The sequence below is a fragment of the Penicillium daleae genome, assembly GCF_028827525.1.
Source record: "Penicillium daleae strain IBT 16125 chromosome Unknown utg000008l_segment0_segment0, whole genome shotgun sequence".
In the NCBI taxonomy this organism is placed as follows: Eukaryota; Fungi; Ascomycota; class Eurotiomycetes; order Eurotiales; family Aspergillaceae; genus Penicillium; species Penicillium daleae.
The window spans coordinates 2,252,016-2,277,404 of NW_026623156.1; the positions used below are offsets into that span (position 1 = coordinate 2,252,016).

The 25,389-nt window shown below is 51.7% G+C and overlaps 11 protein-coding genes across 11 annotated transcripts; 7 read left to right on the forward strand and 4 right to left on the reverse strand.

Moving 5' to 3' along the window:
* Window positions 1–157: 157 nt before the first annotated feature.
* Window positions 158–592, forward strand: N7458_009403 (PaaI family thioesterase; the record flags this gene model as incomplete). Its single annotated transcript, XM_056912785.1, has 1 exon — window positions 158–592. The coding sequence occupies one exon, from the start codon at window positions 158–160 to the stop codon at window positions 590–592; it is 435 nt and encodes a 144-aa protein (XP_056761634.1).
* A 758-nt stretch (window positions 593–1,350) lies between these two features.
* Window positions 1,351–4,423, forward strand: N7458_009404 (uncharacterized protein; the record flags this gene model as incomplete). Its single annotated transcript, XM_056912786.1, has 2 exons — window positions 1,351–1,907; window positions 1,975–4,423. The coding sequence occupies 2 exons, from the start codon at window positions 1,351–1,353 to the stop codon at window positions 4,421–4,423; spliced, it is 3,006 nt and encodes a 1,001-aa protein (XP_056761635.1).
* A 398-nt stretch (window positions 4,424–4,821) lies between these two features.
* On the forward strand, window positions 4,822–5,388 carry N7458_009405 (transcriptional coactivator p15/PC4 family protein; the record flags this gene model as incomplete). The annotated part of the gene is made up of 2 exons (XM_056912787.1): window positions 4,822–5,061; window positions 5,164–5,388. 2 exons carry the CDS (start codon window positions 4,822–4,824, stop codon window positions 5,386–5,388), a joined length of 465 nt encoding a protein of 154 aa, XP_056761636.1.
* Window positions 5,389–5,542: 154 nt separating this feature from the next.
* Window positions 5,543–9,846, reverse strand: N7458_009406 (uncharacterized protein; the record flags this gene model as incomplete). Its single annotated transcript, XM_056912788.1, has 6 exons — window positions 5,543–6,178; window positions 6,298–6,479; window positions 6,544–7,029; window positions 7,092–9,201; window positions 9,272–9,745; window positions 9,805–9,846. The coding sequence occupies 6 exons, from the start codon at window positions 9,844–9,846 to the stop codon at window positions 5,543–5,545; spliced, it is 3,930 nt and encodes a 1,309-aa protein (XP_056761637.1).
* A 1,066-nt stretch (window positions 9,847–10,912) lies between these two features.
* On the reverse strand, window positions 10,913–12,068 carry N7458_009407 (RNA-binding protein; the record flags this gene model as incomplete). Its single annotated transcript, XM_056912789.1, has 6 exons — window positions 10,913–10,965; window positions 11,026–11,107; window positions 11,164–11,402; window positions 11,469–11,572; window positions 11,634–11,690; window positions 11,986–12,068. The coding sequence occupies 6 exons, from the start codon at window positions 12,066–12,068 to the stop codon at window positions 10,913–10,915; spliced, it is 618 nt and encodes a 205-aa protein (XP_056761638.1).
* Window positions 12,069–13,296: 1,228 nt separating this feature from the next.
* N7458_009408 (putative mitochondrial carrier protein) lies at window positions 13,297–14,641 on the forward strand (the record flags this gene model as incomplete). The annotated part of the gene is made up of 5 exons (XM_056912790.1): window positions 13,297–13,401; window positions 13,474–13,791; window positions 13,870–14,145; window positions 14,205–14,341; window positions 14,416–14,641. The coding sequence occupies 5 exons, from the start codon at window positions 13,297–13,299 to the stop codon at window positions 14,639–14,641; spliced, it is 1,062 nt and encodes a 353-aa protein (XP_056761639.1).
* Window positions 14,642–15,424: 783 nt separating this feature from the next.
* Window positions 15,425–16,308, forward strand: N7458_009409 (60S ribosomal protein eL18; the record flags this gene model as incomplete). The annotated part of the gene is made up of 4 exons (XM_056912791.1): window positions 15,425–15,428; window positions 15,548–15,652; window positions 15,784–16,151; window positions 16,231–16,308. The coding sequence occupies 4 exons, from the start codon at window positions 15,425–15,427 to the stop codon at window positions 16,306–16,308; spliced, it is 555 nt and encodes a 184-aa protein (XP_056761640.1).
* Window positions 16,309–16,643: 335 nt separating this feature from the next.
* N7458_009410 (glutamate-5-semialdehyde dehydrogenase) lies at window positions 16,644–18,174 on the reverse strand (the record flags this gene model as incomplete). Its single annotated transcript, XM_056912792.1, has 3 exons — window positions 16,644–17,557; window positions 17,632–17,793; window positions 17,874–18,174. 3 exons carry the CDS (start codon window positions 18,172–18,174, stop codon window positions 16,644–16,646), a joined length of 1,377 nt encoding a protein of 458 aa, XP_056761641.1.
* Window positions 18,175–18,811: 637 nt separating this feature from the next.
* N7458_009411 (putative COP9 subunit 3) lies at window positions 18,812–20,575 on the forward strand (the record flags this gene model as incomplete). Its single annotated transcript, XM_056912793.1, has 5 exons — window positions 18,812–18,979; window positions 19,048–19,284; window positions 19,347–19,799; window positions 19,872–20,024; window positions 20,087–20,575. The coding sequence occupies 5 exons, from the start codon at window positions 18,812–18,814 to the stop codon at window positions 20,573–20,575; spliced, it is 1,500 nt and encodes a 499-aa protein (XP_056761642.1).
* A 603-nt stretch (window positions 20,576–21,178) lies between these two features.
* On the reverse strand, window positions 21,179–22,203 carry N7458_009412 (glycoside hydrolase family 43 protein; the record flags this gene model as incomplete). The annotated part of the gene is made up of 2 exons (XM_056912794.1): window positions 21,179–21,850; window positions 21,913–22,203. The coding sequence occupies 2 exons, from the start codon at window positions 22,201–22,203 to the stop codon at window positions 21,179–21,181; spliced, it is 963 nt and encodes a 320-aa protein (XP_056761643.1).
* Window positions 22,204–23,216: 1,013 nt separating this feature from the next.
* N7458_009413 (glycoside hydrolase family 2 protein) lies at window positions 23,217–25,353 on the forward strand (the record flags this gene model as incomplete). Its single annotated transcript, XM_056912795.1, has 3 exons — window positions 23,217–24,628; window positions 24,704–25,111; window positions 25,188–25,353. 3 exons carry the CDS (start codon window positions 23,217–23,219, stop codon window positions 25,351–25,353), a joined length of 1,986 nt encoding a protein of 661 aa, XP_056761644.1.
* Between the last annotated feature and the right edge of the window lie 36 nt (window positions 25,354–25,389).

Here is a 25,389-nt window from a genome sequence, read left to right on the forward strand (position 1 = left end):
CGGGCCCAGCTTCGCCCGCTTAGCGAAAGCCCCACAGAAAGGCCCGCTGAATAATTCTTCCTTTGCCGGACTGAACTTTTTCCCTTTTCTCTCTCCTCGTCCTCCTCCTTTCCTTTTTCCAACCTCCCTGGCTCGTCTCGACCCTCCCCCTTTCACAATGAGCGCAGAACTCCAACAAGTTCACAAGGTGTGGGAGCGCACCCGCTCAAACAGTCCGATATATGAATTCCTCCTGAGCGAGGTCGACATCTACGAGGCTGAGCCGGGGGTGGTTCGGGCACGACTCCAAGTGACTGCCCGTCAACTCAACTCGAAAGGCACTCTTCACGGGTCCTTCTCGGCCACTGTGGCGGACTGGGCCGGTGGCCTGGCCATTGCTTCCTGCGGATTGGACGTGACCGGAGTCAGCACGGATATCCACGTCAACTACCTCTCCACGGCCACGACGGGGGACTGGCTGGAGATCGAGAGCCGTGCCAACAAGGTCGGCAAGTCGCTTGCCTTCACCACGTTCACTATTTCTAAAAAGACCGATTTGGGATTGACTATTGTCGCCCAGGGCTCGCACACCAAGTACGTTCGGACACGATGAAGTCCGATCGGTGTGGGTTTCCCTCCTCCCATTTCTCGACTTTCACCAGCGCTCTCCATCCGCTGGGATTTGTTCACCGTGTAGATCAAGACCATCTTATAGATTTATACCCCATTTCTTTCCACCCGCAATCTTTTATCATCCGGCATGAAACACATGTTCTTTGAATGCCTGGGTTCACTCGGATAGCGGAGAGTAACGTCCACTCTGTTTAAAGCTTTAGATTCCTGGCCGTCTTATGACTGCGAGGAAATGATGAATGGATACAATTATTGTCGATAATGTCTCAAATATATTGAATCGTCTTATGTACCTGGTTTTTTTGGCCTGAGTTGATAGCCCTTTAGTCTCTGTGGACAGGGTTTATATATATCTACATATATATATCTATGTGCGCGAGAGTCAATGGAATTGACCGCAATCAATGGACTTTGAATAGAATTGTTTAATTCAAATTCAATTCTCGTGACTAGAATCAACATGGCAATATACTTCTACAAGAACAATGCATGTCTGCGTCCATAGTCGTGTGCCACATGCGGAAGGGCGCCGCCGCACTGACCCAACAAGTAAGCCGCGCACGCCTCGGCCTGCTCAGAGCGCGACGCTTTGCGACGATCTCACCCGTTGCTTGACACTTGCTACTCCTCTCTCCCCCACATCTCCCCAAGCCTGGCCGGTTCTCCTGAGAGGCATGGAGGTTGGTTTTTGTTCTAATCACCACCCAATTAATACTGATCATTGTCGCTAGAGTCACCATGAACCTATCCAGCGATGATGTGGTGGCCTCTTCAGCTACGACTCCTTTCACGGACTTACCGGCTTCTCCTGACAAGACAATGACGCATGGCGATCCCCCGACCAAACAGCATATCTCGAATACAGGACAACCTCAAGAACTCTTTGATCGCGCCCTCGATTTCATAGCCACTGCCAGCAATGAAACGATTATTGGTGTTTTTGCCCTCCTGGCGTTCGTGACATACATCGTGCTGGGCAGAGTGGGCCTGGTGCTCATCGGAGTTGGACTGGGGGTCGTCCTGCACGCATCCTGGGAAGGCGCAATTCAGTCAAGATCTAGCGAGGAATCCTCAACACCCAAGAAGCGGAGGGAACTGGCGCTAGAAGTATCTCAGAGACTCTTGGACTGGCCCAAACGCGCCGCCTCGGGTGAGATTGCCTCCCACAATGACAACGGCACGATCGCGACACCGGAAGATCTATCGACGGCCGATCTGGAGTTTACAACTTTTCAGCCTGCGACCGCCGCTGCCCTACGATCGCTCACGGATGCAGCAGTGAAGGACTATGTCAAGTAAGACATCGGACCCTTTCCCTCCATTCTCCTCCCCGCGTGCTCTCTGCTAATATAAAGTGCCAAGGTATTGGTATGAACCAATTCTTCCGAACGAAACCATATTCCCAGGCTCCTGCCGGAGAACCTTGACCTACTTTGTCACAACTATCTCGTCCCATCTTTCGCACAAAAGAACGGAGGATACATTTCTACAGTTCCTGACAAACTCCTCATCTATAATCATTGTGTTCTTGAACGAATTGGCGGCTGCGTTTACCGCTGCTGACCCTTCGTCCACGGAGGCGTCGCAGGTTGTTGAGCAGTACCTCAAGAATTCCCCGGACAGTAGCCTTGCAAATGTCCTATCCGAGGAGCAACAACGTAAAAAGCTCAACATGGTTGCGGACGACATTCTTTCGAATTTTCTGGATGCAAAGGCGTATAGTTGCTCCCCTGTACGGGATTTTCTTCGAGAAGTCTTTGCCCGGCTTGTATTAGAATCGACGGTCACCAGCCTCTCTCGCCCCGAGTTCATTAACGACTGGATCATCTATCTTCTTCAGGATGGAGAGTCTGAAATTATGCATGCAATCGATGCGGGCGTCGAGGGTGCACGCAATCAGAATGTTAGCGCTGCAAAGGTGTCCGAGGACTCGAAGAACGCTCTTTTAGAGTCGACCAAAGAAGAGGTGGCTTCGCAGACCGCTGAGCTGCCTTCAAGCACCAAAGACAAAGCAACGGAAGAAGCTTTGTTGGAGGCAAAGCGGTTGAGTGTTCTAATCGCATCTCAAGATCTCCAGAACTCGCCCAATGGACCGACCACCGAGGCAGTTCAATTCCAAGAACCATCAATATATGCAGAGGAGACGAATGTCCCAATGAATGGGCTTACGGGTGATCCTACAGAGCCTGCAGTAGCTCAAGAACCTCCAGCGTCGGTTCCGGTGTCCACAGCTGCACAGACAACGGGCCAGACCCCGTCTTCGCCTCGAGAGGACGCTGCATCACCGGCGGTCACGCTTCATGGGGCCAGAGTCTTGATCGACGATGATGGTGCCCGCAGCGAGAAAGGAACCATCAAATCACGGCCTACGTGGGATTACCTGCTCCAGATCGAACCAGCGTCAACTCGTGCCACGGGTTGGATGGTTTTCCGAAAATATGCAGACTTCCAATCTCTCCATGAAATGCTCTCGACTGTTTCCCGACTGAACCGAATTCAGAGTTTCTCCGACCAGTTCCCCACACTGCCCCCTTGGAAAGGCCGGACAAGACAAGCTCTTGCTCAAGATCTGGAGCGTTATTTGCAAGAAGCAATGAAGCACGAATCGCTTGCCGAAACTGAACGAATGCGACGATTCGTCGAGAAAGAAACGAGCTCTACCGATACAGGCTCTACCAAACAAGGATTCTCCTTCCCGAGTCAGAGTGCCTTTGAGAATATGGGTAAAGATCTGCTCGGAGCTTTGACTAATGCCCCCAAAGGCATGGCTGGAGGCGGTCGAGCGGTCCTTGACGGCGTCACTGGTGTCTTTGGAGGTGCTGGCCATAATAGGAAGCTCTCGAGCATGTCAGACCGGCAGTCTCAGCATCGGAAGAGTCCATCGAAAGTCAGTCATGATGTTCCCAGCAGTCCGGGCTCGGTCATTTCTACAAGCCTTGTCAGTTCTCCACTGATAGGCTCGAACCTGGGCGACTCGTCAATGTCTCCAAGACCTAGCGAAGAACGAGATTCTACTGCACGAGCCTCCTCTCCCAGTACCGCATCGGTCGGGCTAGGACTATCGAAGGAAGGCGTCGACAACTCTCCTGACAGCAGTGATTTAGGCAGCGGTGCCAATCTGGCAAACGGCGAAGAAGATGCGTCGGCCTCAGACTCAAGAACTTCTCCACCGTCTGAAGACCGAAAGTCAGTTGACGATGTGGAAGTGCCAGAGACAAAGGAGAATTCTGTCACGACCTCGCCCGAACCCGCGTTCGAGAGTGAGCCCTCCAGTGACTCCCAAATCGCTTCCCAAGGAACTCGCCGAAAAAAGATGCCCATCACTGCAGATGAGACCCAGATTGCGGTAGAGCTTATATTCGCCGTGATCAACGAGCTCTACACACTGTCATCAGCCTGGAATATTCGTCGAACTCTCTTGAACGCGGCCAAGACGTATATCCTGCGTCCTGGAAGCCCAACGTTGGAGACGATCCGGGGCTTGCTACAGGAATCTATGATTGAGGCTCATACATCGGACGATGCTCTTGGGGAGTATCTGAAGAAGCTCCGGGAGAATGCTCTCCCCACGGAGGATGAGCTAACGGCCTGGCCTGCTCCACCCAGCGAGGAAGAAAAGGCACAGTTACGGGATACCGCGCGCCGACTGTTCGTTCAGAGGGGCATTCCACAGGCACTCACAAGTGTCATGGGTGCAGCGGCTAGTCGGGAAGCTCTTGAAAAGATATTCGATAGCTTGCAAGTGGAGACCGTAGCCCGGGGATTTGTCTTCTCGTTGATGCTACAGGGTTTACGAGTCTTGACATTATAAGACATGGATAGAATACCCCCTACAGGGAGTTGTTTTTCAACAAATTCAAATGAGACATGTTTATAGGGAAATCCTAGTGTAGTAGACCTTCAAGTTTTGAAGACCGGGTAACCGATCGATATGATAGATGCACTCTACCTTGGATGGCTGGTTGTGAAAGTATCTCGCATTAGGCACATTCCCTCTAGCCCCATAAATCCAACCCAGAAAACAGTTTCGGTGATCTGATATCAGATTAGAGGCAGATCAAACGAGCAATGACGTATGAGATAACTGAGCTGTCAAGCTAATCCCTTATCAGCACGTGCCTCGACGCGTCTCTCCGCGTTTCTTTCAACTCGACTCCAACTGCTCATCTTTGTCTTCACATCCACCCATTCATTACCTTACCCACCATCATGGCCTCCCGAAAGCGCGCATCCGACCACCAGGGTCCTGGTGATGACACCCGAGCCGAGACCAAGAAAGCCAAGGTCAACTCAGGCACCGAGACTACAAGCAAGACTGATTCCAACGGGGATCGATCCTGGGAAATCTCCAAAATGCGCCGAGTGACCGTCTCCGAGTTCCGAGGCAAAACCATGGTCAGCGTCCGCGAATATTACGAGAAAGATGGCCAAGAACTTCCTGGAAAGAAGGTGAGCCTATTCCTGGCAATTCCCTTTGTTGAGATATCACTGTTTGGATCTTGAGGAGAGATTCCAGCCCATTCTACTTGTACTAAAATATGTATGACACAGGGGATTTCCATGACGCTTGACCAATTCTCGTCTTTGATTAAGCTACTCCCGGAAATCGAGCAAGCCGTTCAGCAACACGGCGAGTCGTTGCCTCGACCAGCGTACACTGGAGCCGCGGACCAAAATGATGCCGAGGATGACGAAGGGCAAGGTGAGGCTGGGAATATTGCGAGCCCTTCGAAGCAAAACATCGATGCTACGAGCGACGAGGATAGCGATTCATAGGGCGCAGATTTGACGGGTTGGGACATATTTGGTATCATGCCATAACAAATGCTGCTTTATCCTTCTATTTTTCTTTGGCGTATAATACCCTGATGATGAAGTCTTTCATGCTGGTTCACAGTTATGATCTCTCTAGTTTATGAATCCAATACTTTCACATGCTCGCTTCTTGCGTTGCCAGGCGGGTGGCAAGGGAGCCGCCTCGCCAGGCATGACGGGCATCTATTTCGTGAACAAGCTGTTGCTGGTTCCCAACTGGGCCCCATCCTCCTCCACCGGGCGTACGGATGATGATTCGCTCACCAGATTGCATTTGGACCGAGTTCTTCCCTCCTAGGCTGATATGTCGCTCCTCCCAGCTTCCGTCGGTTTTCTGGACTCGACGCACCCAAAGGTTCTGACCACATTGGGCATCCTCGCCTCCCTCCAGACCGTAAGGGTGGTAGACTCGACGCTCGGAGAGGATAGAGACCTGTACGGGAATGCGGAATTCGATATCCCGAATGACACCATCTCCGCCACGGTGCTGACCGGCGCCCCCAGAATTGGGTCGGAGACTGAACTCTCGAAGTAAAACGGGATATCGCCGTTCGAAAACCTCCGCGTCGGTGATTCGTGTGTTGGTCATATGAGTGTGCACTCCTGAAGTACCCTCCCAGTCTGGGCCCGCTCCGCTCCCACCGGCGATGGTTTCATAGTAACCAAAGCCTTTGGTCTCCGTCTCTCCTTGTAGATTGCCCCCAAACCCGAAGGTTAGGTTATTGGTGTCTCCCTGCGAAGCAGCACAAGCCTGGAAACATTTCAGGATCACATCCGTGACTCGTTGACTCTAGTGGTTTCAGATACAGTCAATCACGTAATCTTATTTGCAAGCAGCGTTAGGAAAAAGTAAATTGAGGCTTGACATACCGTCATTACGTTCCCTCCTACGACCGCTGCAGACTCGGATGGCGACAACAGACTCCTCGGCGGTATACGAACGTTAATTGGCTTCAAGCAGCCCTGATTCAGAGGAATATCGGCGGAAATCAAACATCGCAGACAGTAAATAATTGCTGAGTAGGTGACTGCTTCGGGTGCATTGATATTGCCTAGCAGAGTCAGAATTAACAGAGACTCGATATAGCCGTTCTGGTCCGGTACCCCATCACTTACCATACACCTCTGGGCCGGTTCCCTCAAAATCAAACACCGCTTCACCTTTCTCTGCATCAATCGAGATCTTCAGTTGAATCGGTGTCCCGTCGTCCATGTAGTCAATAGCGCTGAGATTACGGCCTGCGAATTTCTGGCTAACTTCTTTCAGAAGGTTGCGTACACTGAGCTCTGCATTATCTTGAATCTGATTCATGTAGAAGAGTACCACTTCTTCGCCGTATTCCTCGATCAAGGCATTGATGAGGTTGATTCCTTTCTTATTGGCGGCAATCTGAGCCTTGAGATCGTTCAAGTTGTCCGCAAGACAGCGAGTTCCACTGCAATTGGGGTACTGGGCCGGCTCTTTGTACAATAACTCAGTGATTCGCTGCTCGTTGAACTTGCCTTCCGAGACCAGCTTCTCACTCTTGATGGCAGCACCTTCTTGGTATAGTTCTTTCGAGTGGGGTGGCATCGATCCGGGCAGGATACCGCCGATATCAGCTAAAGAAAAGAAATGTCAGTCTAAGGCTTGTGGTGCATTGCTGGGCTGTGTTCACTCTCACCATGATGTGCTCTTGAGGCAACATAGAAGATGATCTTGCCCTGGCTAAAAGCAGGCTGGATGACCGTGATATCCGGGAGATGTGTGCCACCAAACTCAGGGTGGTTCGAGACAATGACATCGCCCGGCTTGAGTTTGCCATGCCAGAGCTGAGCTTGTATCCGTACGCAGGTCGACATGCTGCCCAGATGAACTGGGAGATGTGGTGCGTTTGCAACCAGCCCGCCGTCCGGATCGAACAGTGCGCACGAGTAATCGAGCCGCTCCTTGACGTTGGTACTTACGCTTGTCTTCTGTAGCGCGCGGCCCATTTGTTCTGCAATGGCCATGAAACGGTGCGAAAAGACGCTGAGTAGAATTGGATCTACCGTCTCAGTGCTGATATGGGGGCCACTCGCATCAGAATCTCCGATATTGATAACGACGTGAGTCTTCGTCAGGAGTGCGGAGGCCCCTGGGGTCACCACGATGGTTTGAGTCTCATCGGCAAGAATCGCCGGCCCTTTCACACGATCGTTGATCTGCAAGTCGTCGAGTTTGTAGATGGGTGTTTCGCGTCGCCCGCCTTCAAAGTACACCTGGGATGTTCGATATTCTCGGCCAACCACATCCTTGGGTGTCGACTCCTGCAGCTGTTGATCGACCGTCTTCTCAGACGCCTCGAAGCTCTTTCCAATGCCTCTCACACGCACATCATCCACGATTATGTCACGGTCAGGCAAGGTGAACCCAAATTCTTGCTCATGCTGTTGTATAAATGCTTTGCCAAAGGCCCACTCATCACCATCAAAGGCGACACTTGCATCTTCTTTGCTAGGCTTCAGGATCATAAGGGCTGATTCCGTGCCACGGTATCGCATGTTCAGGTATTCTTCGAAGACAATGGATTCGTGATTGAAGCCTTGATCTTGTAGCCTTTTTGTAGATCTCTTCTTCAGCTCGTCTAGTCTCCGTGCAAGCTCCTGGCGCACTTCTGGCTTATCACTCCAGATTTTGGATTCTGGCTCCTGGGTTTCATCAACCACATCGGCAAGCGCCATTCCGTATGCAGAAAGCACGGATGAATACCGATGAATCAGGATTTGCCGTATGCCCAGACTTTCAGCGATGGCTACTGCATGCTGTCCACCGGCACCCCCAAAGGTCGCCAGCCTATGCTTCGAGGTATCATGCCCCTTAGCTTCGGTTAGGGACCGAATGGGTCGAGTCATCGTCTCGTTGGCAACCTTGATAAACCCGAATGCAACCTCGTCAGGCGTCATTTCTTTGTTCTGCTCCCCTTGAGCTAACTCTTGATTGATTTCCTGGGTCAATTTCTCGAACAGACGATGACTGGTCTCTTCGTCCAAGCCTTGGTTCTCTTGCGGACCAAAGATCTTGGGGAAGAAGTCAGGGACTAGTCTACCGAGGAACAAGTTGGCATCAGTGACGGTTAATGGGCCATCCTTGCGGTAACATGCAGGTCCCGGATGGGCTCCTGCTGACTCGGGCCCAACAACGAAGAGCCCGTTGCGGAAGAATAGCCTGGAGCCACCGCCGGCGGCTACCGTGTTGATGTCCAGTTGAGGGGATTGAATGGTGACTCCAGCCGTGGTGGTCTCAAAGACATGCTCGTAGCGGCCGGACCCATAACGGCTTACATCCGTGCTGGTTCCACCCATATCAAACCCTATGACTGGAATTTTGGATTCAGGGTCGTATGAAGTCAATGCATATCCGACCACTCCACCAGCTGGCCCAGAGAGGATAGCTCGCAGACCTGAAAATTGGTCGACGTCGACCAAACCGCCATCCGATTGCATGAACTCGCAACGTGCGCCTCGAGAGCCCTTCTCAGATTTAACACTCTCGCTTCCAAGGCCACTGTTGAAGCCAGCTTGGAACCCTGAAATATACCTCTTGATAGTCGGGGTCAAGTATGCATCCGCGCAGGCTGAAGTGGCCCGTGGGACGAGCTTGATCATCGGCATGAGCTGGTGGCTCAGGCTCACATGGTGGAAGCCAATCTCTGTGGCCAGGCGGCCTACTAATGCCTCGTGGTCGGGAAATGTATATCCATGCATGAGACATACTGCTATACTCCGAATGCCACGATCGTATACCTGCTGCAACTGGGATCGCACCGTCTCTTCAACGGGGCGTTTGAGGATGCGAACAGCCTCAGATGAAAGCCCCCCGTACAAGCTGCGCATCAGGTTGGGACTGGTCTCGTGGAGCCGTGGCCGTTACAATGCGTTGTGGATCCTCTGCATAATCTTCCAGAGTGACCCGCTCATCTACCTCCACTACTTCTTCGTACAGCACGTCGGGCCGCTTGATGGCAAGGTCAAATATGCGGGGACGGGACTGGTTTCCAATCTGCAGGCAGTCACGGAAGCCCTTGCTGACTACAAGAGCAATCTTTTCCCCTTTGCGCTCGAGCAGGGCGTTTGTGGCGACAGTCGTCCCCATGCGGATACTGCTGATCAGCGAGGTATCGATGGCTTCCCCTCGTGGGATTTCACGGCCGGTGAATTTAGATAGAATACGTCGTATCCCTTCAAGAGGGGCATCCTCATAGTTGTTCGGATCCTCGGATAGCAATTTGATCACAATGTCATCTTCCAAGCGTCCTGTGCCAGGATTGCCCACGCAGTCTGTGAACGTGCCGCCCCTCTGGCCTTGAGTCAGTCTCCATTTTCAAATGCACTGGATCTGGAGCAGGTGATGCATACATCGATCGCAATACTGATCCCTTTCCCTCTGGATTGATCCATTTTAGCTGGGTCAAATGCACGTCTGTTGTTGATGGTAAGCGTCAGCAGGAGTTCGAGGTCGAGGTACAACTCCACCCATCTTCCCCGCACAATGTCTTCACTACGTCATTCGGAAGGGCAGTTCGTCCACACGGGCAACAGAGCCAGGTATCAAGGAGATGAGTGACATTATTGCCTTGTACAGTAGGATAATGACAAAAGTGCAAAGCAAGGAGCAGACTGAATGTATTTGATATGGAGAGAACTGCTGAGATCCTGCCGCTCAATATGTACTTTCACTATGTATATTTACCTTCTCAACTACGTAGGACCTACCCCTTTAGGCGATTCCCCAAGTGAGACGCCACACAGATCAAGTTGGAGGGTCCGTGTGGTCATAGAGCTTGACCGGTAGAGCCGCATACCACGTCCAACCAAATCCTTCCTCGTCGTCGCTACAAAGCACCCACGCGCATACAACTCTACAAAGGATGATTCGGCAAGGGTAGCGTCTTCCGTGGATGATTCCGGCCGATCGTACAGGGCGGGGATGGGTAAAAGGAGAATTCGTTTTGGAATTAAATCTGCGAATACGGCGGGCGGCGGGCGGGGTTTCATCGTGGTAAATGCAGGGACGAGAGAGAGAGACGCGGGCGAGAACTTAAACACGATCGCTCGACGTTCGTTTCGGCGGAGTCCGAGCTGCTGACCAGGATAAATACCAAAACCCACGGAAATCAAGTCAGACAAGAGAGGGAACCCATTCAAGGAACTCCCCGTCCGTGAGAAAGAACCAAACAAAACCGCACAAAGTCCGCGCTCGCCAGTTGGGATGAACTAGGAAAAGGATGGGAGAGGAAGACAGGAAAGAAGCCAGCGACAAAAGGAAACCAATTGACCCAGAAAATCATGAGAAGAAATGCCATGGAATGCGACAAGGTCTACCCTTGTTCGGAAGCGCCCAAGCTAAAGCTTGAGAGACGGAGCCCGTTTTCGGAGGGTATCCGTGGTCAGGAGATGGCCGGTAGATCGACGATAGTTCGCAACCCTCAAGCATGGTTCGGACAAATGGTCGCACTGAGTTGATCTACTCAGCAGTATCAAGCTCATCATGAGCAGAAGGAACGGGGTCCAGGGGTACTGGTCGATTTTATAAGCGGACCGGTAATTAATCAGAACGGAAGGGGGTTTACCACGAACCTTTCCTATCTTCACCATTCGGGACGACCTCACGCTCCTCTTCGCGGCGCTCCCGATCATCCTCGCGTCTCTCGCGATCATCCTTGACATCGCGCTCCCGGTCCTCGGGGCTACGAGAACGATCGCGAGAACGCTCACGATCACGATCCCGGCGATCATCGCGATCCCGACGATCATGGTCGCGATCACGGTCACGGCGGTCGTGATCACGGTCCGAACGATCGTGATCCCGTTCATAGCGGTCGTCGCGTTTGGGAGAATAATCTCCGCGGCTGCGACGAGGAGAGGGAGAGCGGCCACGGCGAGGGGGGTGCGGTCACGACGACGGTCACGGCCCGAATCGAATCGCCAGGAGGCCGAGGGGGAGTACGAGCCCACTAGATATGAGGTTTAAGATACTATCCAACATAAGGGGATAGAAAGTACGCGGTGAAGGTGAAGACATACCTCGATCTTCAGCAGATCGTCGCGCCCCATGCGCTTATTGTGCATCTCATGGTAGGCATCGTCGGCATCACGGCGACTCTCATACTCGACAAACGCAAACCTATTGGATCAGTCAGAAAGGCGCGACAAGAGCCCTGGTGTATCAATGCCGCGAAACTTACAGCCGACTAGAAGGAGTACGTGGCGCAGGGATATCGCAGCGAACAAGGCGACCGTAGCTGAATGGGGAGTTAGTATAGAAATCCTACCATAGTGACAAAGGTTATAATGACAGGTGACCACATGACCAATGACCACAATGACCATACCCAGCACCTGGGAAAGAGAAGGAGAGGGCATTCGGAGGCGGACTTGGTGGGAAAAGCTTCACGGTCACCAATTGGGACCCAATTCAGGGTTCAGGGGATAGACCGGTGGTCATCGTGTCGTCGACTCGTGGGTGGAGGGAGGAGGATGAGGGAGGTGATCGAAAGTCCGAGGGCTCAGAAGCGTGAAGGTGTAGGCGTCACGTACCGTTCGAATTCGTAGGCAAGATCACGAGCGCGAGTGCCATGGCCAAAGCCGGTGACATAGAGGGTTGTTCCCGATCGAGACATAGTCGAGGCAAGTAATCGGTAATGGCAGACGGGGGAGGATTGATGGACGTTGGTGGCCAAGGATGGCGGGGCGAAGGGGGTTGGAAGAAGAAAAGGGAAGAAAATGTAGTCTGTTGGAAGGAGTTCAAGTGGAGGATTTGGAGATTTGGAGGGCGGTAGCTGCTTACGGGAAGCTTTAGAGGCCACTTGTGCAGTCGACGCAAGCAACGGAGAAGACTGAGCGTATGGTAATATGTATCGATCTTCCCAGTACGCTACATATAGGTGTGGTCTAATAAGTTGGAGAGAAAAAAAAATTGTTATCATAGAGGATTGAGTAGGTAGTTACTGGATGTGTTAAGTTACTAAGAATATGGTTTTGACTAAGGGACACCTTACTGCGTTAGTATAATCATGCTTGCCCCCACTCTAGGCACAGATCACGGCCCCTACTACTGTATATATGCTAGTCTTTTAGGAACAGGAGAATACGGTTCCTAGAACTACCTTTTAATATACATCCTATCAGGATCAATGCTAAATATAGGTCTGATTGACTTACCTGATACTTACACAGATTCCTCTCGACTATCCTGTATCCTATATATAGACAGAGAATATACTCCTGTAAGATATGTACTGTACCCCACAGTTACCGTACCAGCTGGCCTCGGGAGGTACCGTGAGCATGTCGGCAGTCGGGATCATGTTTTCCTCTGGCTTCTCCTCCTCCATCGACATCACCTACACTCCGCCATTTCCACTTCATTGCTCCTGCCAACTCGTTTCTCCCTCACAGCCACCAAGGCAGCACCTCAATTCTCCTCAGGCCAACCTTTTGCCCCCCACCACTCTCACCTCTCTCCCTTTCTCTTCATACGACCACCTTCGATCCCGCGACCTTCGATCCATAACCTCCCCTCTTCCTGATTTCCAAGGAGAGAGCATCACAAGCACCGCCGGGGCTGTGCCTTGAACGATGGATCAGTAGAACCCGGAGCGAGCGACGACATTGGACTCCCTTCCATGGCCAGTACGACATATCTTGTTCCGATCCCCTATTCATCTTTCGTTCTCTCCTTCGGTTACCTCCACCACCTGCCTGGCCACCGGTTCCCCCATCGCTATCTGTCGCATTTGGTCTAAGGAGAAGAAACCAAAAGCGCATGGGAGGAACATCACATTGGACTGCTAGTTCCCCTCTTCCTCACCTGGGCAGACCCGAAGACATCAAACGTATGTCGCCAAGATGAGCCTCAATCGCCAGGACACATCACAGAAGAATGAGTCGGATGGGACAGCAAGACCGACCATGCAAGGATTACAATTACCTTCATCTACCGGCCCAGTCAAGGTGGGTTCAAACTCCAGATGACTCTCAAAAGGTTCTCCTCACCCGTCCACCCGCTTACTCATTTGTTACTAGGATTCTATCCCTGCACCACCCACCCTCCTACGGCAGACGAGAAACAGGCTGGCTGACCCGGTGGTGGCCGCATTCATGGCCGGAGGTGTTGCCGGTGCCGTTTCAAGAACGATTGTGTCCCCTCTGGAGCGGTTGAAAATCCTACTCCAGATCCAAAGTGTTGGCCGGGAGGAATACAAACTATCGATATGGCAAGCTCTCAAGAAGATGAAACGAGAGGAAGGCTGGCGAGGCTTCATGCGAGGCAACGGAACCAATTGTATTCGCATCATTCCCTACTCGGCGGTGCAGTTTGGAAGTTACAATTTCTACAAGAAAGTGAGTTCAACTACGCGCAGACCGCTGTGAGATCTGAGAATATCGAGGAATTAGGGTACTCACACGGACAATCCTTAGTTTGCTGAGACACCAGACGGCGAGATGACCCCAACACGTCGCCTTATTTGCGGAGGTATCGCAGGAATCACGTCCGTCACGGTCACATACCCGCTGGATATCGTTCGTACCCGACTTTCCATTCAATCGGCATCCTTTGCGGGTCTGGGAGCCCGAGATCCATCCCAAAAGCTGCCCGGCCTGTTCACGACTATGGTGACGATATACAAGAATGAGGGCGGCATGATTGCCCTCTACCGCGGAATCGTCCCCACGGTCACTGGAGTTGCCCCCTACGTAAGTTCCCCGCTTTTCGATCCTGCGCTTTGAGTTCGGTCACTGATGATGCACGTCAGGTCGGACTCAATTTCATGACTTATGAATCGGTCCGCAAATACTTGACTCCTGAGGGAGACAAGAATCCCAATCCCTGGCGAAAGCTACTTGCTGGGGCCATTTCTGGAGCCGTGGCGCAAACCTGCACATATCCCTTGTAAGGCTCTCTTCTCCTGCAGAAAATCTCCCGAAATGTGCTCGGCTGACGTGGGGCTCTAACTCAAATTCTAGTGACGTGCTACGAAGACGCTTCCAAATCAATACCATGTCCGGCATGGGCTATCAATACAAGTCCATCTGGGATGCGGTGCGGGTGATTGTGGCTGAAGAGGGAGCACGCGGGCTGTTCAAGGGCATCGGACCCAATCTACTCAAGGTTGCACCCAGCATGGCCAGTAGTTGGCTCAGCTTCGAGTTGACGAGAGACTTCCTCGTCAGCCTGAATGATAGAGATTAGTCACAGTATACTTAGACCGTTCTTTTCTCGAATGTGATTAAACTTCATAGCAGACGGCTGACTGACTACCCTCTTGTACCTTTTGGTTAGGAAAACGTTCCCGGTAGGTGTGTAGTGCCGGTTAGGATAGCAAAGTAGATCCTACGAGGCATGAGCGCATATTAGAGCTATTGACCGTACAGTTAAGGGAACACTGGAACGGGCTTGACTACTACTGTATTTGGTCGACTGTGTATTGTGTATACATACTCTGCTAAGGACTCTAGACCATGGCCGGAGCACTAATCTAATTCAGGCAAGCTGCTCCATCTATTAGAAGTACTGGATCCGCAATGAGCCGTCCAATCAATCAGGGATACCCTCTCTTAACCCAAAGAACTCCTTTCTTGTCCAGATATAACAACGGTCAATTCCTAGGTAGCATACTTAGAGAATTGGAGTTATACATACTGGTCTTCAGGTACTGCAAACTCTATCCGTTCTTGTTGGGACTTGGTACCGATGCCGAGACTATCAGCCTGTTATCAGGCTGCCCGTGGATTGAAACCCGGTCCTGCCCGTTGCCGCACTTGCTTACCTAATCCCCTTGCCGCTCTCCAATTCGAACTGTCCATTCACCGGTTCCACATCAGGTGACTCGTTTTATCGCCCTATTAGGACTAGCGTAGGGCTCAACCCACACACACCCGCGCAGCCGAAAGTTGAAGACCAAAAACCTCCTGCTCTTTCCATACGGGTGCGACAGCAAGCTAACTCCCAGGTGTTCAATTCATATCAGCAGCCATGGGTATGTCCAACCATTCCAGCCTCACAGTCTTGATCCTTCTGTTCCTAGAAGACATATTTGCTTCCTCCACGCCCGCTTTGATTCCCTCCTGAGACTAATCGATGTCCGAAATCTCTTAGGTATCGACCTGGACCGTCACCATGTGCGCAGCAGCCACCGCAAGGCGCCCAAGAGCGAGAACGTTTACTTGCAGGTGCTGGTGAAGCTGTACCGCTTCCTGGCTCGTATGACTCCCTTTCTTTTCCCATCCAGTATCCGAATTTCGTGCGTCGCAGAAGAACGAGGCGAAAAGACGAATTTTTTTTCTTCGAACATGAACCGGGACCGAAACTGATCTGGGAATCTTCTTTGACAGGCCGCACGGAGTCCAACTTCAACAAGGCCGTTCTCCGCCGCCTCTTCATGTCGCGCATCAACCGCCCCCCGGTTTCTCTTTCGCGCATCGCCTCGAACATCAACGAGTCGCAGAAGGGCAAGACCGTGGTCGTGATTGGCACCATCACCGATGACAACCGCCTGCTGAACATCCCCAAGCTGTCCGTCGCTGCTCTGCGCTTCACCGCCACCGCCCGTGCCCGTATCGAGAAGGCCGGTGGTGAGACCCTCACCCTGGACCAGCTTGCTCTGCGTGCCCCTACCGGTGCCAACACTCTGCTCCTCCGTGGCCCCAAGAACGCCCGTGAGGCCGTGAAGCACTTCGGCTTCGGCCCTCACTCTCACAAGGTCCGCATTCTACCCCTTGGATTTTACCTGAATGCTTATCTATTGCCTACGGCTGCTAACCTACTTGTGATTTTAACAGAAGCCCTACGTTGCCAGCAAGGGCCGGAAGTTCGAGCGTGCCCGTGGTCGCAGACGTTCCAAGGGTTTCAAGGTCTAAAAGGACTTTGTGTGATGATTGTGGGACGGACATGAACCCATCGGTGCAAGGACACATATTCCTGGTCGCACTGAAAACTCGGGTGTTTATCTCGCCGAGTCTAGCTGGAGACCTCTATTCGATGTACCTAAAGTGGCGAAATGTCTTTGGTTGGAATGAGGGATCAGAGTACGTGGTTGGAAGAGGGCAAAAGAAAAATGCATCCGGCTTAGTCCTCATCCTTTCTTACGATTGCGAAATGTTTCAACAAAAAAATACGTTTGAATTTTTTTCTCCCTCCACTAGGAATCTCGGTAAGAGAATTCGCAAAGGGTAGATCTATGTACACTATATCCTTAATCGCTGAGAGGTAAGCTTTTATGGAGATATTGTCGACCTCCTGCCCCATCATGGTAATCCCCCGCACCATGACCGTTGCCCCGAATCAGGTATTTATAGATGGTCAGACCTTCCAGACCAACGGGACCCCGGGAATGGATCTTGTTGGTGCTGATGCCAACTTCAGTCCCAAAGCCAAATCTCATTCCATCCGCAAACCTGGATGATGCGTTCCAAAAGACTCCCGCGCTATCAATGCTGTTCATGAACAAGTTTGCCAGCTCGCGTGACTCGGTCAAGATGATATCAGTATGCTTGGACGAATGCGTGTTGATGTGCGCAACAGCAGCCTCCACGGCTGATTCAGGAGACCCGGTTGCAGAGATGGTCTTGACAGCCAGCACCAAATCTAGGAATTCCGTGTCGTAGTCAGCCTCGGTGGCCGATTGAACCTGGGCAAGTTGACCGGCGGTTAATGTCTTCGAAAGGACCGCCTTAGAGGCTGAATCGCAGCGAAGGGAAACACCCTTGTTCAGGAGTGCCTCCGCTACTGCCGGGAAAACAGACTCGAGGACCTCCTCGTTGACAAGGAGAGTCTCAAGCGCATTGCAGGCCGCCGGGTAGTCCGTTTTGGAATCTACCACAACCTTCACCGCCGTGTCGATCTTAGCATCCGAGTGTATGTAGGCCGAACAGAGACCGTCGGCGTGGCCAAGGACTGGAATCTTGGTATTCTCCTTTACAAAACGAACCAATTCGTTGGATCCTCGGGGGATGACAAGATCAATGAATGAGTCCTGGGCAAGGAGGGAAGAAACAACATCACGGGTCTTGACAAGTTGAACCGACGATACGGGCACTTGAGAGCCAGCAATGGCTTCCGAAACCACATTTGCGATGGCTACGAAAGATTCCATGGACTCCTTTCCACCTATAGACATAGAGACATCAGTTCTGGGATGGGCCCATTGAAAAGATCAAAAGACAAATCGGGATCTTCCCCACCTTTCAAAATGGCAGCATTGCCCGACTTGATAGCTAGCGCAGCAATATTTGCGATCACCTCCGGACGAGCCTCGAAGATAATCAACAGGACCCCGATAGGGCAGCTCACGCGCTCCAGGGTCAAGCCCTCATCCAACAAAGTTCGTAGGGTCACTTTGCCAACTGTTATTTCCGTCTTGGAGTTAGCCTGAATTTTACTCAATTGACTAAAATTGTGGAGAGTCCAAGGGCGGGAGTCACACCAGGATCCTCCAAGTCTCGAACGTTCAAAATTCCTTGTAGCATGTCATCATATTTGCCGGGCCGTGAAAGGTCGAGTCGTTTCAGCACACTGTGATTGAGGCTGCCGTCATTGGCAGCCCTCGTAGCTGCCTCAAGATCCCGGGCATTAGCCGCCAAGATAGCATCTCGGTTCCTATCCAAAGCTTGGTGCAATGCGGTCAGCGCATCATTTCGAGCACTGTTTGACAGTGTGGCTAGGTGACGCGAGGCGAGCGATGCGCTGCGGGCCACATCCACGGGGGCCGAATCGGTCAACGACATTGCTTCCGTTCGATCTCAGAGCAGAGCAAAGGCAATTTCTGAATCGTAATTGAGTCCTTTCGCAGGAGCGAAGATGCGAAATGAAGGATTGGGAGAGTTCGACAAGCAAGAGAAAGAAATCACGGGATGTGGGGCTAGGTCTGGTAATGAGCAAAGGTGAGTCAAGAACGAGCTTCTATACTCCGAAGGCGGGGGGAGTAGTTATCGAGTTATCGAGGGGCGTTTTCTTCTTTTTTCACTCACACGAGGACCAGCTCCGCTATCGGCTTATCGGCTTATCAGCTTATCGGCCGCCGTCCGACCGCTCGCTGGTGCGGAGCTCTCTCCAAACTGCCAAACTCCGGGCTGTCACCAACGACCACAACAACTTTCCCCGTCTTCCTAAACCATCCGTGAGAGAGAGAGGTCTTGGGCCTGGTTTTTCTATTGGACCTTCAGAGAGCTTGTTTCTACAGCTACCTTTCCTCTTTCCACCTTCGTTTCCTCAAGCCTCTTTTACACACTCACCCATTTTATTCATCCTCCTTCAACCGCTCTGCTTCATATTTCCATCTCCAACCCGGCTCACTTTGGATTCGACCCTGTCTTTGCTTAGACTCCGAGACACATTTGCGATTGAGGCTGCCAGCTTTTCAAGATGGAGGTCGTCGAGGGCCTTATGACCCAGTCCGCCCAGCTGCGTGAAGCTGCGTATCTGTCCGACCAAAACTATGACCAACAGATCCGTGAAACTGTGGCATCTTTGAGACATGTCATTTCGAAAAAGTCTCTTGCTGCCTTTGCCAGTAACGCGTCTCTTCTTGATGTGAGCAGTGATCTCTCCCTCCAAATCTGATCTGAGTGGCCAGCTTCTAATCAGTCTGCCTTTGCCAGCATTTCGACCCAGTTGCGGACTCTCTTGTCTACTTGTTTCTTCTTCGGGCTCAAATCCAAGCCTTCCAAGAGGAATCCCGTGAAAATGTGCCACCTGCCTTACTTCCTCCCGGAAATCTTTGGTCGAGGATCGTAACCTACCTGAGAGCTTTCGACCCCGTCCAAGTGAGATATGCAGGCCAAGAGTGGCGCCAGTTGGTTGAAATTGTTGCGCAGGCTGCACAGGTAGTTTCCAAGGTATATGACCATCCCCTTTCTCAACCCTTCTCCTCCGTGATCAAGAAACTGACGGATTTCAGCCCATCCTGGCCGTGCGACCGGTCAGAGATGCCATGTTGCGGCTGGACCCGTCTTGTGCAGTCTTCACTTCGACACACCTACTACTTGTCCGTCTCTGTTTGCGTGCAAGGGCATACACCCACGCGCTGCCCGTCCTTGATAAATATGTCTGCCACTTCCCTACGTCGATTTCCCACGCGACGTCCAAATTTCCCGTGTTGCCGTGTGCAGCACACGACTCAAGCCTGTCTTTTATCACCGAGACCTCCGGGATTTCGTCCAAGTTGGCGTATAAAGACTATCTACAATACTTCCTTCTCGGTGGAATGATCTACATGGCACTGAAACAGTGGGGCAAGGCGGCACATTATCTCGGGGTTGTTATCTCGATGCCCACGGCGGGTCCCATTAGCATGATCATGGTGGAGGCCTACAAGAAGTGGATACTGGTGAAGTTGTTAGAGAACGGCAAGGTGAGCAAATTATCTCGCGGACTCGGTCCACCCTGGATTGTCCTTTCTGATCCTAAGATATTCCGGCGCTAGGTATCCTCGCCTTCGAATCTGATCCCTTCGCATACGGCCAAGCTTTATCAGTCGCTGGCTAGACCATATGTCAATCTGGCCCACAGTTTTCAAAGAGGCGACTTGGAAAATCTGGAGGCAGAGGTTGATGCAGGTCGGGATATTTGGTGCACTGTAAGTCAGCCATGGATCTGGAGCCCGCTTCACCCGACCGTCACTAATGCACACTCTCTTAGGATCACAACATGGGCCTTGTCTCTCAAGTGCTTAGCGCCTTCTCCAAGCATACTGTCATGGGTATCCGACAGACATTTGCCGCCTTGACAGTCAAGGAGCTCGCAGATCAGGCATCATCCATGCGGATGAGTGACGAAGCCACAGAGTCAGCCATAGCTTCTTTCATCATGTCAGGTGCTGTGAAGGCCACTTTAGTACAACATTCAAGCGGGACAAGTTCAACCATGCTGCGGTTCTCGGCCGCCCGCTCCTCACCTCAGTTCTCAGATGAGAGTAAGGCACAAGCCTGCCTTGCACGGGAAAGTCAGTCTCTTGGGGCCTTGATGGAAAGTCTTCACGAGATTGGCCATCATATGGGGCTGAGCAACGAATTCGTTGATGGTATGCAGAGGGGGCAGATTTGGGCAAATGCGGACGATGCGAATACTGGCATTGGAGAGGACGCTGGACTCGAGATAGACGAGGATCTGATGGGTGAGGTGCCTTGAGAATGTAAAGCTTGAGGGGTAGAGAGCTATCTACCCCTATTCTTCTTAATCTCTTGATCACAATAGCCGATGATAATGATGACGACGACGATGATGATGATGATGATGATAGTCCTGTTCTTGAATGCGATAAACAATGGGTGGGCCTGAGGCCTGGTTTGCTGTAGGACATATGACGGCCCCGTCTGGTTCATACTTCATCGTTTCGGTCCTGAACCCGACCATCACGAGGCCAAGCAAGGAGAAACTGCAGGGAATCGAGTATTCCACTTGACCACTCTGGCAGCTCCCCGGGAGACAGTCTTGTCACTCATGACTTTCTTCTTCATTTGATTGTCTACCTAACGCCAGTAAATCTTATAGTATATCTCGCGCTATTCTTTGCGTTATACATCGGATATATCTCAAGATATTAGCAAGCTGTGCAAGGTCCCTAGAGGACAATAAAGGCCTCCATAAACGTCTTGAAATACTCTTATTGGGGGGGGGTTGCACTGCTAAAATATCCGTACCTGAACGTGGTGCCTACACATCAGTGGGACTGCGCCTCCTCGAAGCTCTTGCAGCAAACTTTCACAAGCATATGAACACCAAATTCATGACCTATATCAGCTGAATTATCCCATTAGACTCCTGAATCAGAGAAGTAAACATCGCCCGGCCATTGCTAATGTTTTGACCATTCTCAAAGGCATGGAACACGATTCTGGTACCGTCCACAGAAAAGTCGGAACCTCCTGGTCCAGAGAGAGGTCCAACGTTACTACTATCACCAGACACGAGTAACGGGGCATTGGGTGCTTGTGCTTTGGTGTATGGGCCCGTAATATTTGATGCGGTTGCATAGCTAACATCGTATAGTGGGGTGTCGTACATGTTAGATGAAAAGGAAAGGTAATATGTGTCACCCCTTTTCACCAAACTGGGTGCTTCGACCAACGGGCCATCAGCGTCACTGCGATCCAGAATTTGGATAGGGGAACCGTATGGAGTCACGGCATCCGAGTCAAGTGCTTGGAGCATGATTGGTGTAGAGTGAAGCGTGCCATCGCCATCAAGGCTATTGCCATCGATCTTGTAGACCACGTAGAATGAGCCATCATCGTAAAAGCCGTCAGGATCTATAGCACCACCCTGTTGTAGAGGGCATGCTAGAGGTGCGTTTTCCGGCATGTAGGGACCAGTCACAGTCGATGATGTGGCGACACCAACACAATGCTTGCTCGTGTCACTCGCGGCCGCGGCAGAGAAATACATGACATACATCCCGTCCGGCTGAAATCATACACCTTAGCAATGTTATTGTCAGGTGTTTTGCAGTATTCATCCTGACTTACCCGTTGAATCACGTCAGGAGCCCAGACGGCGGGAGAAGAAGCCACCCAGGGTGGGAATGGTCCGGGCAAAGCGTCCACTCCCGAAAGCAGGTCCCAGGACATGAAATCGGTGGACGAGGCGATTCGGACGTTGATACCATTTCCATTCGTAGCAAACGCATAGTACCCTTGATCCGTGTGTATCAAACAAGGGTCAGGAAAGTCGGTGTCCAAGGCCCGTATGGGCTCTGCCAAAACATGATTGCTGAAGGTCAGGAGAAGAGCTGGAATATAGAGAAATTGGTCAAACATTTTGATCCACAATGTATGGGAACCCCAGTGGTGAGGAGCGAAAAGAGGTGGATATCTGTTTTTAGAAGGACAAGCAGGCCTATTGATGGCCTATAAATATATGGTGACCATATGAATGAAGAATAGATGGACCTGTTCCCGCCAAAAGAGGACGCACGGACAGGAAATCCGACATACTACGTAAATTACCCAAGTGCAAACTTTATGTTTTAAGGATAGTAAGAGCAAGCCATGGGTATAGTTCTGAATCGACGCAGAATTCAAGGACTGTGTGTTTGGTGTATAGTCATCGGGGAACGTCGGCGGCGTGCCTGTCAGCCGAGGATAGGGTTCGAAAACTGTATAGTCTGGATGGAGTAGTACTGTATGAATCCACCCCGGCCGCGTTTCAGACCGAATAAGGCCTAGGTCAGGTTTTCGACTAACCATTAGGGACAAGAATAACAAAGGTCTGTGGCACCAGTCTAAGATTAGCAAGGGATAGCTCGCCTGTATGACTCTGGATCTGCGGCAATTAGAAAGCTAGTATTCTCTGTATCACCACTATACGCATGAGTGAAAGCAGGGAAGCACCTCGCGTGGGTGGCATGTATCATACTATGTGTTCCGTGCATCTCCACAAGCTTCCTTAAATCGGACTTGTTGTTGGGCTTGTTGATCCATGTAACAACCGAGTCTTCCAAGTTGAACAGAGAAGTATGTTCCTCACTCGATCTCGATTGACATTTACTGTCTCCAGGGTGAGTTGAGATCCACAACGGGAGTCCACTACGACTGCCCAGTATGCTCTGGCCCGATGTTCCCCGATACTGGTCCTCGGATTGCCATACCGGGGACTGCCTTTGGCGCATTCGCAGTGGCTGCGTGAAATTCTAGTCAATCATCTAAGCAGATATTTAGACGCAGACCATCCTTCCCACTGTAGTCGTTTTTCTTTTCTGAATAATACCCAATGCCCCCCTGTCACCCGACCTCTTCTTGTTTGACCAAACACCCAAAACCGCTCGTTTGCAATGACTGTCTCAACCGCAACCAAGGCGATGGCCTATCCACGACCCGACTTTCAACGGAAGGAGTTGAACTGGGCCTCCTTGAATGGCACATGGGACTTCATTTTTGATGATTCTGATAGCGGCCTGTCAGAGCTCTGGCCGCTGAATGGAATTCCAGCGGAGGCGGCAAAACATGCGAAACGTGAAATCCAAGTTCCTTATGCTTTCCAGACTCCTGCATCAGGAATCAATCTCCACGAAGCGCATGAGGTACTTTGGTATGAGCGCATGATCCAGGATATTCGAACACCGGAGGAACAGGACAGAGGCAACCGTCTGATTCTCCGCTTCGGGGCAGTTGATTACGAGTGTTCCGTATGGATAGACGGGCAGCTTGTCGGTGGCCACCAGGGTGGACATGTACCTTTCGACCTGGACATCTCAGATGCAGTTGCCAGCAAGCGCGAATCCCGTCTCACTATGCGTGTCCGCGACTCACCGACCGACCTCACCCAGCCACGCGGAAAGCAATACTGGGGCCCTGTCCCGGAGTCGATCTACTATACCCCTACGAGTGGAATTTGGCTTTCTGTCTGGATGGAGAGTGTGCCCATGACCCGATTGGGTTGCGGTAGCTACGGCACAATTCTTCGCTCGGATGATATCGAGAATGGCCAGCTCCATGCGCGGCTTGCAGTTATTGGCAAAAGACGGCGCAAGACTACATACCGTGTTGAAATAGAAGCCCGCCTTGCTGGTATCCTCGTGGGTCAAGTCACGAGCGACGTCGCCACTGATAAGGATGTCGTGAACTTGGACCTTGACATGAAAGTTTCTGCCTCGCGGAAGCCGAGATTACCATTCAGTTCCGACAAGTGCTGGCGCGATGGTGTCGCCCTGTGGGAACCGAACCATCCAATCCTGTATGACCTGACCCTGCGTCTGTATACCTCAGGACAACTGGTTGATGAAATCTGCACCTCAACGGGCATGCGGAGCATCTCCTGGAAAGCCGGGAATGGTACGTTCCAAATTAACGGCAAGCCTATTTTTCAGGCTTTAGTCCTCGACCAAGGTTACTGGCCCGAGACTGGCATGACCCCTCCAAGCCCGGACGCACTGAAAGCCGACATAGAGATGTCGATGGAAATGGGCTTCAATGGCTGCAGAAAACATCAGAAGGTAGAGGACCCCGTCTTCCTATACTGGGCTGACAGATTGGGCTACCTGGTGTGGGGGGAAATGGCGAACGCTTACGAATTTACAAACGACGCCGGGCGGTTCAACAGTGAGTGGATAGCGGCTGTGAAAAGAGACATCAACCACCCATGCATTGTCACATGGACCCCTGGCAACGAAAGCTGGGGCTATACCTCGCTGAAAGATGACGCTGAGCAGCGTAATCACATTCGCTCCATATACTACATGACCAAGTAAGTAAGCCACTTGGGGTGTAATCCACTGCGGGGGTTTGGCAATACGTTGCGGGGGCTGACTATGGCATATAGGACCCTTGACCCCAGCCGTCCAATCAATGATAATTGCGGTTGGGAACATGTCCTGACCGATCTGACTACATACCACGACTACGCCGACTCATCAGAACTATCCAAGTCATGCGCCAAGATGGATGGGGGGATTCTGGGCCAGAAGGCGAATCGAGACATGTTTACCGCCCCCATTTACGAGGGTTCTACTCTTGTCGATGCCGGTGCACAGCATACGCCTGGTGCTCCAGTCATCTGTACCGAGTTTGGGGGGGTCAATATCGCTCCTGCGGACGGTACAACGGCGGGTGAACGGGACTGGGGCTATACCACCGCCACTGATGCCAAGGATCTCCTCATTCGGCTTGAGAAGTTGATTATGGCTGTCGTGCGCGGCGGCCATTCGTGTGGTTTTGTGTACACCCAGCTGTGAGTCGTTTCCCGGAATACTTTACCTGATCGCATCCCGAAATTAGGGAGTCTAGTATGCTAACGCCTGAGTTAGGTATGACGTGGAGCAAGAGGTGAATGGATTATACTCGTATGACCGCAAGGCCAAGATTCCGGCCGCAAAGCTCAAAACGATCATTGACAATGCGCAAACCTACTATTATGCGCACGTCATGCCCAGAGACGCCGCATTGGAAAATGGCCATCAAAAGAGCATATAAGATAAAGCTTGACGTCCGATAGAAATACCATTTGCT